General features: G+C 41.8%; 2 protein-coding genes across 3 annotated transcripts in view; one reads left to right on the forward strand and one right to left on the reverse strand.

Moving 5' to 3' along the window:
- ALDH6A1 (aldehyde dehydrogenase 6 family member A1) overlaps positions 1-16,600 on the forward strand; it is a 23,961-nt gene continuing 7,361 nt past the window's right edge. The window contains exons 1-11 of one of the 2 annotated variants that reach the window (XM_060139110.1): positions 1-98; positions 7,481-7,540; positions 8,565-8,639; positions 9,595-9,756; positions 9,985-10,063; positions 10,465-10,767; positions 11,933-12,054; positions 13,413-13,602; positions 13,814-13,995; positions 15,383-15,562; positions 15,807-15,905. In XM_060139110.1, the coding sequence (XP_059995093.1) occupies positions 42-98; positions 7,481-7,540; positions 8,565-8,639; positions 9,595-9,756; positions 9,985-10,063; positions 10,465-10,767; positions 11,933-12,054; positions 13,413-13,602; positions 13,814-13,995; positions 15,383-15,562; positions 15,807-15,905 (1,509 nt within the window). In that variant the 5' untranslated portion in view covers positions 1-41. The remainder of the gene's footprint in view (positions 99-7,480; positions 7,541-8,564; positions 8,640-9,594; positions 9,757-9,984; positions 10,064-10,464; positions 10,768-11,932; positions 12,055-13,412; positions 13,603-13,813; positions 13,996-15,382; positions 15,563-15,806; positions 15,906-16,600) is intronic. The other variant, XM_060139118.1, reaches the window with a different exon arrangement.
- LOC132514441 (basal body-orientation factor 1-like) overlaps positions 15,483-16,600 on the reverse strand; it is a 12,812-nt gene continuing 11,694 nt past the window's right edge. Inside the window, exon 5 of the mRNA XM_060139135.1 lies at positions 15,483-15,977. Coding sequence (XP_059995118.1) covers positions 15,966-15,977 — 12 coding nt within the window. The 3' untranslated portion in view covers positions 15,483-15,965. The remainder of the gene's footprint in view (positions 15,978-16,600) is intronic.

Below are 16,600 nucleotides of genomic sequence, written 5' to 3' on the forward strand. Positions count from 1 at the left end.
CTGTAGAGGTGCGGGGGGCTGAGAAGACGCAACCGAGAGCCATGGCGGCGGTGGCGGCGGTGGCGGCGGCGGCGGCAATGCGGGCCCGGATCCTGCAGGCGAGTGAGGGTGGCGCCAAGGGGTCGCGAAACTAGAAATTCGGTCCTTTCCGTCCGCTCTCTGAGCCAGCCCCTTCATGGCTGACCCTCCTGTGCCCATCGGACCAGTGCGGCCCTGTCCCACACCTTACTCAGTATCCGCCTTCGTTGGATCCAGCCCTGGACTATCACCCCTCTCCCTTTTATTCTTGAGACTCCCTGTTTCTGGCTTTGGTCCACTCTCCTCCTCCAGCCCTGCCCCGCCCCTTGCCGTCACTCTCTTGCCCTCACCTCTATCGGTCGGCCCACCGTCTTTCCCTTTCACCTCTGCACCAGCCACCTCTCTGCCCCAGCCACCTCTCTGCCCCCAAAACTCCCCTTCTGGTCACCTTTCTTAGCATCCTGCCGGGAGCATCGAGATTGTTCCCTTCCCCCACCCTTCCCTTCACTGTCTACAGTCCGAGGTAAAGGCGGAGGTAGGAGGCACACGAGGGGCGAGGGTCAGTGAATGAACTTTGAATCTCCTTCTAGAAGTGTACACTAGGTTTTCCCTCAAAGCAGCCATTTGCTGAGCTATTTTCCCCAGCTATGGGTCTTTGTATTTTCCACAGGCTGTGGGCTGTGCCCTTGCTTGCCAAGACTTTGAGTTTAACTTTCTCTCAGCAAAGTTACAGTGTTTATGTTGGCCGTGAATAAGGACACATAGTTAATGCTACCAGTTTGTTCCAAGCATATGCAAAGGACTAAACATCTCTAAAGCACGTGATAGAAAATGGGAGCCAAGGAAGACAAGAAGTGTAAGTTCCAAGTTCCCACCCCCAAGTCAGCTCCTAGCCTGACTCAACTCTGCCCGTGGGGGTGGGGTGGGGGGATTAGGTCCTCTCAGAAGCCAGCCTAAGAATAGGAGATACAGAAGCTGCATGCCTGAGGCCTGTGATTTACAACTCTGTTCATAGCCTTTCCCCTTCCCCACCCCCACCCCCGCCCCACAACCCCCCGTTGTTCACAGCCTTACAAGGACTTAGATTATGAGGCAAGATTTACTACAGGCAACATTCTGGAACCTGCAAGAAGCAATTTTGCTTCTCTTACTCATTATATCCAGCCTGGGAACTTCTTCCTCTATATTGCTGGGCTGTTAGATAATATTAGTATTTACCAGGTTTCAGTGAGTTCTACTGCAGAGACCATGCATTTTTAAGATTCTTAGCAGAGTCGGCAAAGATTCCTGTTTAAATATGCTATTTAATGGGACAGTGTGGAGAATGGGTTGGAAGGGTTTGTCAAATGATCTGGCTTTCCTCATATTTCTTGATGTGATCCTAGTTCCGATTTTCTAGGTTTGTTTGTTTTTTTGTTTTTTGTTTTTGTAGTAGAGAAACAAAGTTTCCATCCTATACTTTCCATTACCAACTTCGCCTCAAACTCTTCTACTGAAATTGACTTTTTTCCTTTGCCTCCTCTGCCATCACAAGTCATTGAGAGCCTTAAGAAGCTATTTTGTCCTTTGCATCAAGGAAAAGAATCTCCCTTCCCAAGTACTTTATTTTAGAAATAGACACTGTTTTCTGATTCATTTTCAGAAACTTCTGAGTTGACCTGGAAAGAACAGAGATAGTAATTCTAAGTCAACTAGGAGCTACTGTAACATGACACTTTGATAAAGAGTAGTCTAGATTCTGGCAGTCAAGATATTATCACTCCCATTTAAAGATAAGAAGACTGGTCTGAAGTGACTCAATGACTTTCTTCAGTGATGCAGTGGAAAGAGCACAGGCTGCACAATCATACTTGGGTTCTATCCCAGCACCACCACTTCCTAGTTTTAAGAATATCTGTGAAGATTAGAATTAATATAATGAAGTAAGTTACCTGACACTAAAGGTCATCCAAAGTCTCCCAACTAGTAACTAATGCGGCTGAGAATTCAGAACTTACATCTTGGCATCTCTTTCTGTGTCAGGCACTGTCCCAAGCTTTGGGAAAGGAGAGATAAGTAAAATATTCACTGAACACCCCCCTATTGTAATGCAATGATAAGTGCTAAACAGTAAGAGTGCAAACAGTACTGTAGGAACCTAGAGAAAGAGCCCCAAATTCCACCTGTGCAATTCAGGAAAAGCTTCCAAAAGGGGTTGATCTGGGTTTAAGTATTGCAAGAGTAGGAGGCCTTTAGGTAGAGGGGAAGAGAGTTCCTGGTAAAGGAAATAGCAAGTATGAAATAAACATCTAGAGAACAAGGAGTTTGGTGTGACTGGACATAGGATAGTTTTTTCAGCAACAGTACTAATGAGTGTGTCTTGGAAAATGAAGGAAAGAAAGGCGATCTAACCTTTCAAAACTATATGATAATGTTTTATTATACCAGATGCAGTGCCTTTTATACCCTCTTGACAGCAAGGAGACTGTGTGCCAATGACAAAATAAAACTAAGTGGCCTAGGGCTTCCCTGGTGGCGCAGTGGTTAAGAATCCACCTGTCGGGCTTCCCTGGTGGCGCAGTGGTTGAGAGTCTGCCTGCCGATGCAGGGGATGCGGGTTCGTGCCCCGGTCCGGGAGGATCCCACATGCCGCGGAGCGGCTGGGCCCGTGAGCCATGGCCGCTGGGCCTGTGCGTCCGGAGCCTGTGCTCTGCGACGGGAGAGGCCACAGCAGTGAGAGGCCCGCGTACCGCAAAAAAAAAAAAAAAAAAAGAATCTGCCTGTCAATGCAGGGGACACGGGTTCGATCCCTGGTCCGGGAAGATCCCACATGCTGCAGAGCAACTAAGCCGGTGCGCCACAACTACTGAGCCAGCGCTCTAGAGCCCGTGTTCCACAACAAGGGAAGGCACTGCAATGAGAAGCCCATGCACCCGCAACGAAGAGTAACCCCCGCTCGCTGCAACTAGAGAAAGCCCGCATGCAGCAACGAAGACCCAGCACAGCCAATAAATAAATAACTATTTTTTTAAAAAAGAAAACAAAAAAAAACTAAGTGACCTAGAATGCTCCAGTTGGCTTATCCGTGCATTTTCTGCCCTGTAAGAGAATTTACATGAAACAAAATTAATATGCAACAATTGCTTGATGTGTACTCATTCTTTCATTCTGCAGAATATTATTGAGTGCTTACTCTAGTCCAGGAATGGTGCTAGGGGCTTAGGACACAACCATCTAGTGATCTAAGGGAGAGAGACTTAATAATTAAATAAGCTACTATTCCCTAGTGCGATATGAGAAATAGAGGAATTCGGGTGTTTTATGAACTTCATAATCAGGTACTTAGCCTAGACCAGAGATTGAGACTTAAAAACTTCCAACTCTGCTACTGCCCCTCTCACTCACAGGAGTTAATCTTGTTTTTTCTACTTCAGAGGAAACAAAAACCATTAGATGAGAATGTCCTCAACTTCCTGCTAGCAAGCCTACAGAACTGACCTGTACCTGTACCTGTACCCAAAGTGATAGGGAGCTAAGGAATAGACGTGAGCCAAGCAAATGGGATGAAACAATTCCAGGCAAGAGGGAGCAGCATGTGCAAGGGCAATGAGAGCACAAAACATGTTCTGAACAGCTGGAGCATAGAGAGAGCAAGGAGGAAAGCAACAAGCTAGGAAACTAGAGAAGTAAAGATACTATGTAGAGTCTTCTAAGCAACATCAAGGTGAGTCTTTATCCCAAGGACAATGGAAAGCCATTGGTAGGTTTTAAACAAAGGAGTGATCTAACCAGGTTTGTGTTTTAGAAAGACCCTCTGGCTATGGAGTGGAAACTAGATTCAGAAGGTTTAAGAATGGAGGCTGGGAGACCTGTTAGGAAACCATTGTTGAAGTCCAGGTGAGAGACAATGATGGTATAGACTTCGGTGAGGGTAGGAGGGGTGGAGAGAAGGGGGTGCATTTCAAAGACTTCTGGGAGGACATTGCCAGGACTTGTTTGATTCACTGAGGAGAGAGAGGGAGGAGTTGGGGTGACATTCAAGTTTCTGGCTGGGCAGCTAGGTGGATAGTAGCCCCATTTACTGAAAGGTGGGCTATAGGAAACAGAGCCGGTTGGTGGAAGGAAGATGAGGTCAGCTTTTTCAACATGTACCTAAATAACATCCAAGTAGAGATGTGGTGAAGACAGTTATGTAGGTATTACCTGAAGAGGAAGATTCTGGTGAGGAATTACAGATTTGGGCATCACCAGGATCTAGATAATTAAGCCACTGGAGTTGATGAAATCACCCAAGGAGAGTTCAGGAACTCCTTGTTCAGGAACTCAACCATTAGAGGCCAGGTATAGGAGACTGAACCAGCATAGAAGGCATAGAAAAAGTGGCCCAAGAAATAGAAAAGATACCAGGGCATCACAGAATACAAGTGGAGAGGGGATTCAGACAGAGGGCATGATTAAATAACTCTCCACCTCTGCTGAGAGGTCAAGTACAAGAAGGACTCGGAAGAGTCCATGGTATGGAGGAAGTCACTCGTGTTCAATCATAAAGCTTGGAGCTGATTGAAGAGTTAGTGGGAGATGGGGAGGTAATTGGTATAGAGAACTCTGGCTATTGGATGGAGAGAGGTTTAAGGTACAGGAAAGAAAGGATCATTGATGGAGGTGTCCGAGGCAGGAGGAACAGTTCAGAGCACAGGTGCAGAGATTAGCCTTAGATTACAGGACAGACACCTCTTCAGTCTGTCCACCTCTGTGCACCTCTGTCTCCCAGTCACTCTGTCCCTGTGAACTTTGGTAGCTACCTTCTCCACTATAAGAGGAAGAAAGGAAAAAATGATGGGTATTGGTCAGTTTTGTAGGCTTACTGGTAAGAAGTTGAGGAAGTTCCCATCTGATGGTTTCTGTTTCCGCTGAAGTAGAAAAAATAAGATCAGCTCTTTTTTTTTAATTAAAAAAATTTTAATTGAAATATAGTTGATTTATAATGTTGTACCAATCTCTGCTGTACAGCAAAGTGACTCAGTAATACACATATAGACATTCTTTTTTTAATATTCTTTTCCATTATGGTTTATCACAGGATATTGAATATAGTGCCCTGTGCTATACAGTAGGACCTTGTTGTTTATCCATCCTATATATAATAGTTTACATCTGCAAGATCAGCTCTTAAGAGTGAGAAGGAAAGGAACAGAGTTGAAAATTTTAAGAGAATTGTTAAGTTTTGAAATAGCAAGGAGTGTGAGCAAATAAGTATTTATAGTAATAACAACATGTAATGAGCACCAACTACTTGCTAGCTATTTTTCATACCTGGACAAGCTTGATCTCAGTAACTCTGTAAAGTAGGTAAACAAGATTCAGTGCCTGCCCTCGTGGAATTTATAGTCTTTGGAGTAACAAACAAGTAACTAGGTCATTACAACACAGACAGATAACCTCTTAGGGGAAATATTGGCTGCTATGGAGTACAAAAAAGGACAGCTAACCAAGTCTGGGGTGGGGGACAGTCAGGCAGTATAAGCTGCCCAGTGGACCTTTCTTTCGTTCAGTAGATATTTACTGAACACCTACTGTGTAGCAGGTACTGTGTTGGTATTCGGAACGTGACTATAAGTAAGACATGGTGGTCTCCAGGAGAGTGTTGATGGTTTGAAATAGCTTTTGTGGGGACTGGGAGAGGAAGCAGACCAGGCATTTGGAAGGACTGTCTGCTGGCCCAAAGGACCAGCACCCTTTCCTCTAGACAGTACTAGAGGCACACAAACAAATTCTTGTACTTTATGCAGCCCTAAACTCTTTGGTTAACATGATTTCTCTTCAGACAAGGTAATAGATTATTAGATTGCAGCTTCCTTTTACAACCCAGTCTTGACTATTTTAGTTTGCTCACTTTGATTAGACTTCAGTATTTCTTATATCAACTTGCATAGCATATATACAAACTATTTTTTTTTAGAGAGTGACTTTATTGTAACTGATCCCCCCGACCCCTGCCATTTCCTGGTTAAATCCTATTACCTGTATAACACATTCTTTTCCTATTAGGTACATGTGGCTTTTTTTTTTTTTAATTTATTTTTGGCTGTGTTGGATCCTCGTTGCTGTGCGCCGACTTTCTCTAGTTGTGGCGAGCGGGGTCTACTTTTTGTTGTGGTGCGCAGGCTTCTCATTGCAATGTCTTCTCTTGTTGCGGAGCGTTTTTAAAAAGCTTTTTAAAACCAGGCATTTTAAAAAGCTTTATTGAAATAAAATTGACCTAAAATAAACTGTACATATTTTAAAGTGTATAATTTTTTTATTTGTTTATTTTTGGCTGTGTTGGGTCTTCGTTGTTGTGCATGGGCTTTCTCTAGTTGCAGCAAGCGGGGGCTACTCTTCATTGTGGTGTGTGGGCTTCTCATTGCAGTGGCTTCTCTTGTTGCGGAGCACGGGCTCTAGGCGTGCAGGCTTCAGTAGTTGTGGCATTCAGGCTCAGTAGTTGTGGCTCGTGGGCTCTAGAGTGCAGGCTCAGTAGTTGTGGTGCACGGGCTTAGTTGCTCCACGGCATGTGGGATCTTCCCGGGGTAGGGATTGAACTCGTGTCCTCTGCATTGGCAGGCGGATTCTTAACCACTGCGCCACCAGGGAAGCCCTAAAGTGTATAATTTGATGTTTTAATATTTGTATACACCTGTGAAGACGTCACAATCGAGATAGTGAACACATTGCCCCAAAACGTTTCTCTCTTACCCCCTTCCTCTTTTCCTCCTCCGTCGTCTCTAGGTAACCACTCATCTGCTTTCTGACATTACCTTTTACATTTTCTAGTTTTATATAAATGGAATCATACCATATATACTCTTTTTAAGTCTTAACTTCTTTCACTCAGTATAATTACTATAGTTATCCATGTTGCATATATCAATAGTCGATTCCTTTTTATTGCTGAATAGTATTCCAACATATGGATATACCATACTAGTTTCCCTACTCACCCATCCAATTGTGGACATTTGCGTTGTTCCCAAATTTTAGGCTGTTACCAATAAATTTACCATGAACATTCATGTTTTAAGTATTTGTGTGGGCGTATTATACATACATTTGACACTTGGTTATATACTATCTTATATTCAACACCTATTGTGTTAGACACCATCCTAAGTGTTTTCTTATTTTTAGATTTATGGTGACTACATGTACCAGGCCAAAAATTAGAAAAATATGGTCTAATGACAAAAAAATATTTTTTTAACCAGGACTGTCCTGGAAATTGAGCACATGATCATTATGGTTTATTGTTCTCTCATAGTTTGCTGTGTCTCATAGTCTCACAACTTTTCTCTTTATAAAGCCTGTATGACCCTTGAGAGCAAACACCAAGTCCTTCTTCATATACCCACAGTAACTAGTATAATGTTAAGCATATAGTAGCCATTCACTAAATTTTTAATAATTTTCTGCTCTCATTTATCAAAATAACCATTCTTTTACCTCCCAGGTTTCTTCCAAGGTGAACTCCAGTTGGCACCCAGCATCCTCCTTCTCTTCGTCTTCAGTGGTGAGTTTATTTGGTAATAAAGGCTGACTTCTGAGAAGGAATCCAGTATAATTTGGGGGTATTCCCATTTATCTTCTTTACATAATTATGATCAGAGTTTATCTGAGATTTTGTATCTTGGTTTTCTTATCTCATATTGTGTCTACTATGTTGTAAGCATTTACAATATTGCACGGTGGTCTTTATGATTATGATTTTTAATGGTTATATAATATTCTATCAAGTAGATATAGCCTGAATTAACTAATAATTTTTCCAGATAACATTTAGACTTATTCTGTTTTTCAGTATTATAAAACAAACATTTATTTATGTAGTTTTCTTCTTTCCCTTCTGAATTAGGATTACTGTGTCAAAAGATACATTTTCTTGGCTTCTAGAGGTTTTCTTGAGCCTGCCAGAAAGGTTGTCTTCTTTACAACCTTTAGAGTTGTTTTTACAGACCTACTGTCTATCAGCCATTTGCAGTAACGAAACCTGATATATAAGGACTGGTGCTCAAAATCCTGTTTATATAGAAGCATGCACATACTGTAACATAGTAATCTTTCACCTTTTTTGGCCCACAGACCACTTTGAAAATTTAATGAAAACAAGCTACTTCTCAGAAAAACTACACAGATAGAAATGTCTTTTAAAATCTTTTGATCATAAAGGTAATGCATGCTCATGGTAACGTGACAGAAAGTCAGCTGGGCCAAGATGTCCTAATAGCTAATCTTTGTTAACACAGAGTCTACTGCTTTTTTAGTATAAGCTTCTCAGTGGCATATATTTACTCGTGAAGTTCCACTGTGTGATTAGCAGGGAATTTCCCATTTACAGAGAGATCACAGTATTGAGAGGCTCTGCCCCATATTAATAAGCACTATAGACAAGTATATTGTGTATCTCTTTCCTAGTGCTAACATTTCTAGAGGGCAGAAAATTCAGTTATCAACCCCAATTCCTTTTCTCTTTGTGAAAGAGAGAAGTAAAGCAACTAACTAATACAAAGTTTTGTGTTTTTTTTTTTTTTCCCCAGCCATCTGTAAAGCTTTTCATTGATGGGAAATTTATTGAATCCAAAAGTGACAAATGGATGGACATCCACAACCCCGTAAGCAAAGCTGCTTTGGGACTTAAATTTAACTAGCCTAGAATTCTGGGAACATGGTGGGAAAATAGGGACCAGGGTGTCTATTGTGAAGCACATGGCGCTGCCCCTGCGACTATATGAAAAATGAAGAAGGTGGGGCAGGGACAAAGGATGATGTGCTGCTTTTTTAAAAAAAAAAAAAGATTTATTTATTATTTGTTTATTTATTTTTGGCTGCATCAGGTCTTAGTTGCAGCACGCGGGATCTTCGTTGAGGCATGTGGGATCCTTGTTGCAGCGTGCGGGCTTCTCTCTAGTTATGGCTCACAGGTTCCAGGGCACGTGGGCTCTGTAATTGTGGTGTGCGGGTTCCAGAGCACATGGGCTCTGTAGTTTGTGGTGCGCAGTCTCTCTAGTTGAGGGGTGCGAGCTCAGTAGTTGCGGCACGCGGGCCTAGTTGCCCCGCCGCATGTGGGATCTTAGTTCCCTGACCAGGGATCGAACCTGTGCCACCTGCATTGTAAGGCAGTTTTTTTTTTTAATTAATTTATTTTATTTATTTAGTTTTGGCTGCGTTGAGTCTTTGTTGCTGCGTGCGGGCTTTCTCTAGTTGAGGCAAGCGGGGGCTACTCTTTGTTGCTGTGCGGGGGCTACTCTTTGTTGCTGTGCGCGGGCTTCTCATTGCAGTGGTTTCTCTTGTCACGGAGCACAGGCTCTAGGCGCGCAGGCTTCAGTAGTTGTGGCATGTGGGCTCAGTAGTTGTGGCTCACAGGCTCTAGAGTGCAGGCTCAGTGGTTGTGGTGCATGGGCTTCGTTGCTCTGCGGCATGTGGGATCTTCCCAGACCAGGGATCGAGCCTGTCCCCCCTGCAATGGCAGGCAGATTCTTAACCACTGCACCACCAGGCAAGCCCTAAGGCAGATTCTTTACCACTGGACCACCAGAGAAGTCCCTGATGTGCTGCTTTCTCCATCAGGCCACCAATGAGGTCATTGGTCGGGTCCCTCAAGCCACCAAGGCTGAAATGGATGCAGCAGTTTCTTCCTGCAAACGTGCTTTTCCCGCATGGGCAGACACTTCAATATTAAGCCGTCAGCAGGTCCTGCTCCGCTATCAACAACTCATTAAAGAAAACTTGGTAAGAAATCTGAATGGTATAATTTTCCAAACTGTTGCCTAGGGGATACTTGTCACTCTCATAGAGGCACTTTTAGCTGCTCTCCCTAACTGTACAATACAGAGAGACATAGATCATGGCTCTCTCCCTCATAGTACTTCTCCCTGACTTTTATTCTTTTTTGGCTGCCTGAGAACTAACAGGAGGCACATCCTTGCGTTGGTTTCTATTTGTGTGTTTTCTCTCTAGAAAGAAATTGCCAGGTTAATCACGCTGGAACAAGGGAAGACCCTAGCGGATGCCGAAGGAGATGTATTTCGAGGCCTTCGTAAGCAGGGATTCCTCATGGGGAGTTCAGGGACATTGGGAAGAAGCAAAGGAAAATGAGAGGCAAAGACCCCAGATGGGGGATTGCTTCTTCCTTTATGTAGATTTTGCTATCCCATGATATCTTTTTTAATACTTATGGGAAATGACAGTACTCAGGTATCTGTGGGATTGGTTTACTTCATCCATTATTTTACTCAAATGATCTTCCAAATGGTATATGTATTGCACTTTCTTTTTCCCATTCAGATAATCTCACTTTACGCAACCCCTTCACATGGCAAGTCAGTGTTTCTTCCCTCTGTCGTTGGTCTTGCCACTCAGGGCTGACTAGAGCATGACAAAACTAAATAGTGCACAGTGTGGAGAGTTGGTGGCCCGACTGCTCCTTCTCTGTTCCAGAGGTGGTTGAGCATGCCTGCAGTGTGACATCCCTCATGCTGGGAGAGACCATGCCATCCATCACCAAAGACATGGACCTTTATTCCTACCGTCTGCCTCTGGGGGTGTGTGCAGGCATTGCTCCATTCAATTTTCCTGCCATGATCCCCCTTTGGATGTTTCCCATGGCCATGGTATGTGGAAATACCTTCCTAATGAAACCATCAGAGCGAGTCCCTGGAGCAACTATACTTCTTGCCAAGTTGCTTCAGGACTCTGGCGCCCCTGACGGAACACTGAATGTCATCCATGGACAACATGAAGGTAACTGCCCCTCTGTACATGGCACTTAATCTGGATACCAAAAAATCAAGGTGTTGAGTCAGTGATGGGGTGTTTTAGGATGAAGAACCTAGGGATGAAGGGATTTACTAGTAGTAACCTCCATGTTTGAAGATAATGTTTGTTGATTGTTTTGCCACCTCTGTGCTAAGGTAACTAACTGGGGAGTAGCGGTGCTTCTTGCCCTACAGAATACATTAGGACAAAGAAATATGGTTAGGGCAAGATACAGATGAGATTAAAGAGAAGTTTTCATTTCAATATTGAGAGAATTTATAAGGTTATTTAACTCAGACTTTATAGATCTCAGAGGTACTGAAGTCCTTCTGATTCATATAATAATAGCTAACACTTGAAAAGTGCTTCTGTGTTTCAAGCACTGTTCCTAATGCCGTCTATATATTTGTTCCTAATGCCTTCTATATATTATCTCATTTAGTCTTTACAACAACCCTTTGAGGTAGGTACTATTATTTTCCCATTTTACAGATAAGAAAATTGAGGTATAATGAAATTAAGTGATTTGCCCAAAGTCACGTTGCTAGAAACTGTCAAAGTCGGGATGTGTATACTTAAGAAAGCTGACCCTGGTTTTTACTTTTAAATACTATGCTCTATTGCCTCTCACATGAGGGCACAGTAGTATCTGAGAGTCCCAGTATAAGTGACAGTTGAGGAAATATCACATTCGTAAAGGACAAAAGGAAGAGTTGAGTATTGAAAGGCTATTATTTTGGAGGAAAATAGGAGTTGTAGCCTTCAGAGTTAGATTAAAAGTAGAAATTCTGGACTAGCAAGTGGGAAAAATAATGAAAGAGAAGAGGTTAAATAAGATTTGTAGTTTAAAGAATTTAAGAGAGGGACTTCCCTGGCAGTCCAGTGGTTAAGACTTCTCGCTTCCACTGCAGGGGACGCAGGTTAGATCCCTGGTCGGGGAACTAAAATCCCACTAGCGGTGGAGCATGGCCAAAAAAAAAAAAAAGAATTTAAGAGAACAAGGACAGAACTCCAAAATGGGAATCCAGGGTAGAAAAACAAAAGTATGAAAACTTTTCATTCATAACAGTGAGAAAGGGAGAAATTTGCTTTGCTGAGAATCCCACAGCCCTTTTTTCCTTTGTGGTAATCATTTATTTTCTTCTTAAAGCTGTAAACTTTATTTGCGATCATCCTGATATCAAAGCAATCAGCTTTGTGGGATCCAACCGGGCAGGAGAGTACATCTTTGAGAGAGGGTCAAGACATGGCAAGAGAGTTCAAGCCAATATGGTAACATCTTATTCCTTTTTCCCCCAAATTCTGTTATATGTATTAAAATTACCTAGAAAAAGCCCCTCAGCAGAGGGGCCACTCATCCCACTCTAATGCCAGTGTTTCTTTATTCACAATTCATCCTGGTTGTCTTCCCTTTGAGTTTTATTCTCTGTCACTTTAATTACCTTTTATCTTAATCAGGTAATCTTGGTGATAAAGTCACATTTCTCCTTAAGAATGATATTCAAATTCTCTGGGCTTCAGCAGTAACTGCCAAGTTCTGCTTCTGGCCCTGTTTCTTCCTTCAACCATTCTTCCAGCTAGACCCCATCCCTCCTGCCTTTAAGGCGTATCCTAAGTACTAATGTCAAAGATATGATCTTCCCTAAGAGCCCAGACTATTTAAGGCTCTGGAAAGACCCAGATATCCCTGTATGATATATGAGTGTGGTTTACTTGGCTGCATAGTTTTGCTGTTCCTTAGTGACTAGCTCCTCGCCAAATACTTGGCAATTCTTTGATACTAAATATAATGTCCAGTTGCTACTTTCTTACCCTTCCACTAATGTTGCAAAAAGGGTAGCCACCTATGTATAGGCTTGGAGACTGTTCATGATATGCCCATTTGTTTCTTTTCATGGCTGGATGTGTTTTGGCCAATTTGATTTATGCCCCTCCCAGTTCACTACATATTTCTTGAATGTATTCTGTGTCTAACATTATACTATGTGTAATGGGATACAGGTAAGTAGCAGACATGGTATCTATTTATGTACTCAACTATAGCTGTACCTGGAAACATGTGGAAATGACCATATGTCAGTCCCACATAGAAGTTTATGAGGCTGTGTATCTAGAAGCAAGCCAATTGGGGGAATTTCTTTCTGGAAATTGTGTATCAGGAGCCCTACCTCCTATTTTGCCTTTCAGCTGGCTACTGGCAGCTCTATGTTTACATTGCTCTTCATATAACTGGAACCTCTGACAAACAACAAATTCTTTCCTAGCTAACTTAGGAAAGAGAAGGGAGTTCTCCTTGGCTCCTGGATGCAGTGTTTAGCCTGTCAATTTGACCGAACGTGATTGAGGCAGTGTTTTGTTTTTGTGGGGGGGCGTTTGATAATGATTTTGATCTAAATAAATACCTATCAGCTTTTCAGCTGAGGAAGTGAAGCAAAAGTAACCTGGAGACTTACTCAGTGTTACCAGTACTTCAGCAATATCAAAATGATAATAAATCTATTTTCAAAGCAACACAGGATAAATTCTCGAGCCCTTTCCTTAAATTCTCATCTGAAATCTCAGGTTCTTTAATTTCTTAGCCAAATTGTATTTTGCCAAGGAAGATTCATGTACTTTCTGTATTTCCTTAGGGAGCCAAAAACCATGGGGTAGTCATGCCAGATGCCAATAAGGAAAATACTCTGAACCAGCTCGTTGGGGCAGCATTTGGAGCCGCTGGTCAGCGCTGCATGGCTCTTTCAACAGCGATCCTTGTGGGAGAAGCTAAGAAGTGGCTGCCGGAGCTGGTAGAGCGTGCCAAAAAGCTGAGAGTCAATGCAGGTAACCAGTTATCTGCCCGGCTTCTTTAGACTTTGCATCTGTGGCACTAAACTCTTGATTTTCGCGTTGGCCTTGTCCAGTGGGAGCAATCATGTTTATTCTTTCCATTGTCTCTCTTTGTACTGTACTACTTGTCATTTTGATTCATCTTTATTTAGCACTCATAATTTATGTTAATGAAGACCTTAAATACTTCTGTGTTGTTCTACAGGAGACCAGCCTGGAGCTGATCTTGGCCCTCTGATCACCCCCCAGGCAAAAGAGCGAGTCTGCAATCTGATTGATAGTGGAACAAAGGAAGGAGCTTCCATCCTTCTTGATGGGCGAGATATTAAAGTCAAAGGTTATGAAAATGGGAACTTTGTTGGGCCAACCATCATCTCAAATGCCAAGGTGAACAACTCTGGATTATTTATTTTGCAAATATATAATTTTGTGAAATTAGCTAAAGGCACCTCATTCATCTAATTTATAAATGAAGACACTTAATGACTAGAGACCTCATCTCTTGCCAGAATTACTCAGTTATTTTATCTCAAGTCTGAATGAGTCTCCCCTCCTGACTTCCAACCTCTTTCCACTATACCAGTGGTTGGATAACTTAAGAGCTAAAGAGTAAATATTTTTGGCTTTGCAGGGATAAATAGTCTCTGTCACAACTACTCGACTCAGCCATTAACATGGTGTGGTTTTATTCCAATAAAACTTTATTTATGGACAACGGAATTTGAATTTCATATAGCTTTAGGTGTCATGATTGATTTTTTTCAACCATTTAAAAATTGTAGAAACCATTCTTTGCTTGTGGGCTGTACAAAAACTGGCAGCAAGCCACTCCAGCTCACAGGCCATTATTTTGCCAGTTCCTATCTTACATTATACTTCTTACTTGTTTAATGTTAAATTCTTCTTCCCTCTCCTTCTTACTGCCTAGCTTATAGCTATTGCAGTGTCTCCATCAATATATCAGCCCCCAATAGTTATTGAATACCTACATCTTCACCAGAAAGTGACAAAAGAAAAAGAATTGGTGTCAATTTTTATTTATCAAAACTGAAAGTTGCTCAGCTAAAATGACAATGACTCCTCAATGACTATATTGAGGAGTTTTTTTGAAATTCAGATATCCCCACTAATCCTATTATAATCCTGAATAGTCAAGAGCTGAATCCAAGTGTAGTAGAAATTATGAGATTTCTTGCCACAGAGTCATTGAGGAAAAATCCACTTATCAGCAACAAACACAGCTGACCAGCTGCAGTGGTAAAAGATGTTTTCAATGTTTAATGTGACCAGATACCAAAATAAAGATGTACAGACTCATTTGGGAGGCAAAGGAACAAATGAGAATAGATTGTTTATGTTACAGAAAACTTAGCACAGGATTTCTTTAAATAGAAAAATTCTCCTGTGGTGTTTTTAATATATATTTGATTTATTAAAAAAAATGAATTTTCAAGTAGTTTTCAGTAAGATAACAATTGGATAAACAAGTAATACAGGCATAAAACAGGAAGCTAGTGATGGGTCATGAGACCTAAAAATACAGTGCTTAAAGAAAAGGAGTGTAGTTATATAGTTACAGTAATAGGAATTTCAAGTTATTTATGATTGGTAGCTTGGAAGATGGAACACAGCAAGAAAGGACTTTTTTTAATAGGTGATTTAAAATGAAAAGAGATTATTACTAACATAAAAGCTGTTCATTAAGCAAGTGGGTAATAAAGTACCAAATAAGCAAAAAATACTGACTTCTTTTCTGCTACATCACTCCTGGCAGCCAAATATGACCTGTTACAAAGAGGAGATTTTTGGCCCAGTTCTTGTAGTTCTGGAAACAGACACTTTGGATGAAGCCATCAAGATCGTAAATGACAACCCATATGGAAATGGAACTGCCATCTTCACCACCAATGGAGCCACTGCTCGGAAATATTCCCACCTGGTAGATGTTGGACAGGTTTGTGAACAGAATTCTTAGGATATTCTTGTAGCCATTTACTGTTTCCTATGTAAGGGGAGAAGGTAAACAGCGATCAGTCACTGCCCCTCTGATCTCCCTCAGGAATAAAAGCTCATGGGATGCAGGATCGGGTGGAAGGTGGGTAGTTAAAATTGGTCTCTCTGATGCCAAGCATTTGGGCTTCTGAATGGAAAGTTCCTTTGTTTTTCTTAGTATTTGACATGGATTTGTTCTGCTTTAGGTTGGGGTGAATGTACCCATTCCAGTGCCTTTGCCAATGTTCTCATTCACTGGCTCTCGAGCTTCCTTCAGGGGAGACACCAATTTCTATGGCAAACAGGTGACTTTAAAAAAAATATTTTTCCTCTAAGAAACTTTCTTGAACATATTCAGGAACAAGTCAGTAGTTTCCCTAGAAAAGATATAAAAGTTAACAAAATTTTGCCAATTCCTGAATAACTCAAGGCAACAGAGTTTTTGGGAAAGAGCATGAGTAAATCCAAGCCTTTGTATATGTCCTCTCCTCTGCCTGTGACCCTCTCTTCCTGTATCCCCCGTTTCTCCCCCCTTTTCATCTGACTGTTAACCCCCAGTTTAAAGTGTGGACTCCTCCAGAAAATCACCTCTGACCATCACCATCCCCTTCAGTGTTGGGTTGGGTATGTCCTCATGTGCTCCCACTGCACACATTGCTCCCGTAATAGTTACTCATTTACTAAAGATTTTATTGAGCACCTTCTGTATATTAAACACTATTCTATAATAAAAATTATATAAATGCAGCACCGAACAAAAAATAAATAAATAGAGCAGATCTGGAACCAAATTACCACTATTATCACATCCTTCAACTGGTGCATATATCCTAAAGCAAGAACAGGCATGGCATGTTCAAACAGCAGAAATGGGCTGGAGCACAGTGAGTGAATAAGGAAGATAGTGGTAAGAGATGAGGTTAGAGAGGTAGGCAGAGGCAAGTCATGTAGTAGGACTATTTAAGCCATGTTAAGAAGCTCTCATCACACTGTAATTATT

The sequence above is a fragment of the Lagenorhynchus albirostris genome, chromosome 1 (genome assembly GCF_949774975.1).
Source record: "Lagenorhynchus albirostris chromosome 1, mLagAlb1.1, whole genome shotgun sequence".
Classification (NCBI taxonomy): domain Eukaryota; kingdom Metazoa; phylum Chordata; class Mammalia; order Artiodactyla; family Delphinidae; genus Lagenorhynchus; species Lagenorhynchus albirostris.